Source organism: Schistocerca nitens, chromosome 4 (genome assembly GCF_023898315.1).
Source record: "Schistocerca nitens isolate TAMUIC-IGC-003100 chromosome 4, iqSchNite1.1, whole genome shotgun sequence".
NCBI lineage: Eukaryota > Metazoa > Arthropoda > Insecta > Orthoptera > Acrididae > Schistocerca > Schistocerca nitens.
This window is the reverse complement of record NC_064617.1, coordinates 934,456,476-934,459,714: the sequence shown is the minus strand read 5'-3', so window position 1 is coordinate 934,459,714 and position 3,239 is coordinate 934,456,476. Positions and strand designations below refer to the sequence as shown.

General features: G+C 42.4%; 1 protein-coding gene across 1 annotated transcript; it reads left to right on the top strand.

Annotated features, from left to right (window-relative positions):
• The first annotated feature begins 727 nt into the window (after positions 1-727).
• LOC126252766 (uncharacterized) lies at positions 728-2,881 on the top strand. Its single transcript, XM_049953691.1, has one exon. The coding sequence runs from the start codon at positions 2,362-2,364 to the stop codon at positions 2,803-2,805; it is 444 nt and encodes a 147-aa protein (XP_049809648.1). The 5' UTR covers positions 728-2,361; the 3' UTR covers positions 2,806-2,881.
• Positions 2,882-3,239: the final 358 nt, after the last annotated feature.

Here is a 3,239-nt window from a genome sequence, read left to right as displayed (position 1 = left end):
GCCTATAACAATTTGAGCATCAGTGTTTTCTATTAGCCCTTGGAGCTCTGGTACTTTCCCAACACAGCTACAACAATTTACAACTATTAAACTGATGGTTCCTGTATCTATTTCCATCCTGTGTTCAGCCTGCACCCTTTGTTACTGAAGCCCTTTTCATGTTTTCCTAAGACCCTCTAACCTAAAAAACCGCCCAGTCCATGTCACACAGTCCCTGTTGCCTGTGTAGCAGCCTCCTGCATGTAGTGGACACCTGACCTATTCAGCAGAACCCAAAACCCAACCATCCTATGGCACAAGTTGAGGAATCTGCAGCCTACACAGCCACAGAACCATCTGAACCTCTGATTCAGACCCTCCACTTGGCTCTGTACCAGAGGTCTGCAATCGGTCCTGTCAGATATGCTGCAAATGGTGAGATGCTGCAAATGGTGAGCTCTGCTTTCATCTCACAAGCAAGACTGGCAGCCTTTAACATTTCTGTTAGCCGCTCAAAACCAGATAGAATCTCTTCCAATCCAAAGTGACTCACATCATGTCAGCCATGACCTGCAGTTTGCTGCTTCCATGTGCTCTTAATGGCATCTGGAAGGACCCATTTTATGTCTGGAATCACTCCACCCAGTATGCACAGGGAGTGCACATTGGCTTTCTTCCCCTTCTTGGTAGCCATGTCCCTAAGGGGCCACATATTGTGCCTAATGTTGGCGCTCCCAACTATAAATAATCCCACCCTTTGTGATTGCCCAGATCTTGCAAGCTGAGAGGTTACCTCTGAAACAGGATAGGCGACTGCATCTGGCTGAGTGACACTGTCAGCCACAGACAGCACCTGAAACCTGTTTTTCAGACTAACTGGCCACACCCCAGGGTGACCTACTCGACCACATGTTGAGCAGTAACTGGGCTGGCCACTGGTGAAGACCAATCGGAAGACTGGACATGCTGGACTTCTGTTGGATACCCACGGCCAGCTCACAACAGTGGTGCCCATCCAATGCAGCTTCAAGCTTTGTAACTGAAGCCATCACAGCTGGGAGGGGAGAGTGAAGTGCCACAAACTCAGATCGCATCTGCCCACAACAATCACAGTCCCTATCCATACTAAAGACCATGGAAAACTAAACTAACAAGATAAATGGACTATCGGCACGTGCTGTGGAACTCTACTGTAGATCCTGACAAAAACACAGGAACTGTCCCTAATATATTAGATTAATACACAGAGATACAAAAACCTAACTACTGAAGCACTCAGGTGAAACTATATAATTCACCCCTGATTAGGAACCTATAATATGTCATGTCACAAAATTGGTTTACTTTCCAACACAAACAAAAATGTGAGAACTGTGGCCATTAGATATTAAATTCACAAGCAGAAACTCAAGAAACTAAAGTATCAAAGGACACAGATGAAATTATACAATTTGCTTCTGGTTAGGAACTTAAAAGTCACAAAATCGGTTACTTCCCTGTCATTGGGTCTGTCTCGGCCAGTCACTGATGCCTGACTGTTTGATTGTATCATCATAAGTATCTATGGAAAGTGGTTGTAGGGTAGTGAAGCCATGAGTAAGCAACAAGGTGTTGGATGTCCTCACCTCATCACAGAATGAGGGTGAAGGCTCACCCACTCTGTAAAGCAGGATAGTTGTTGGCTCTGGTGGTGGTGGTAGTGGCAGTGCTGGTGTGTGTGTGTGTGTGTGTGTGTGTGTGTGTGTGTGTGTTTGAGAGAGAGAGAGAGAGAGATATGTGACGTGATGTGATGACAGATTACAGTGCTAACGGAAGATTCCATACCATTGACACCTTTGTGTTCCCTTTTAGACCCAATGACATTGTCAGTTACAATTGCATTGCGCACAGGATAATCAATATTGGACAGTTAACAGTGGAAATATGTCACATGTTGTCAGACCACATCAATGGTAGTAGCCACCAGATACTCTGTCATGGCTGCTTGGGCTGCTTGGGAAATGCACCGCACCATGGATGATGGCAAAGGTGGCGTGGAGGTCAGGGCAGAGGGATTGTAAGTACTATATTATGGGGTCTATTCATTTGGGATTCCATGGGATCTGTGGTAGTGATCAAAGGCATTGTGACAGCTGTGGACTGTATGAACAATATTACAAGCCACCTGCATCCCTTATTGCTTGATGTCTTCCCAATAGTAATAGCATCTTCCACCAGGAGAACTATTCACATCACATAATGAGATCATTTTGATGTCTTATCCAACAAATTTGCCTGACCTGAAGACAGTTACATCTGGGACACTACTGAATGCCAGCTTTGTGCTCACAAACCACCTGACCAGATTGCAGTTTACAAGAACAGTAAAACCTGTGCTTAGACATGTGGTGCCATATTGCTCTGCAGATCTACCAAGATTTGTCAAATCCTTACCACACAGAATCACTGCTGTATTGCATTCCAAAGGTGCACCAAAATGCTATTAAGCAGGTAATCAGAATGTCTTGGCTCATCAGTGTAAGTGACCAATTGGGAGGTTTCTTTTTTCTGTTGCAATATGCAGCTCTCTATGTAGTGCTGGTCAGCATGTATTCTGAAATCACTGTTAATTTTTCAGGAACGTTTTTTTGCAGTCGTTGTGGCCGCTCATACTCATCAAAGGGTAATTTGTCAAGACATCAACGATTGGAGTGTGGCGTTGTTCCGCAGTTTGTTTGCAATTTGTGTAGTAAGAAGTTCAAGCACAGCCATCATCTGTTGAAACATCTCACATGTTATCACAAATTTTATGATGGAGGCTATCAAAACCCTGATTTTATCAGCTAGTTTAGTGTTGATCAAAACAATTTGTAATGTTCTTGGACCTTTGATCTTTATTTCTGACTGTTGCACAGTCTATGCACGTATGCTCATTTAAATACTTTATGTAAATTTGCAATGTTAACAATATTATTATGCAATAGTGGTTTAATTACATACATTATCTGGATGCATTAACATCCTAAATTTTCTGTTATTCTTGCCTACTGATTATTCCTTTCCTAATCTATAAAATGTGGCTTTTAATAAATACAGACTTATTACAATTAACCAAGAATACGGGTAACAATATCAACTTCAACCTGCATTGTACAAATCAAAATGCCATTATGATAAGCGTTACGAATGTGTCATTCCAGAATACCAACAGGGTGTCATTTAATAAAAACCTAATAATCCCAGAATGAAGATTTTTAAAATACAGTGTGTTTATAAATGAA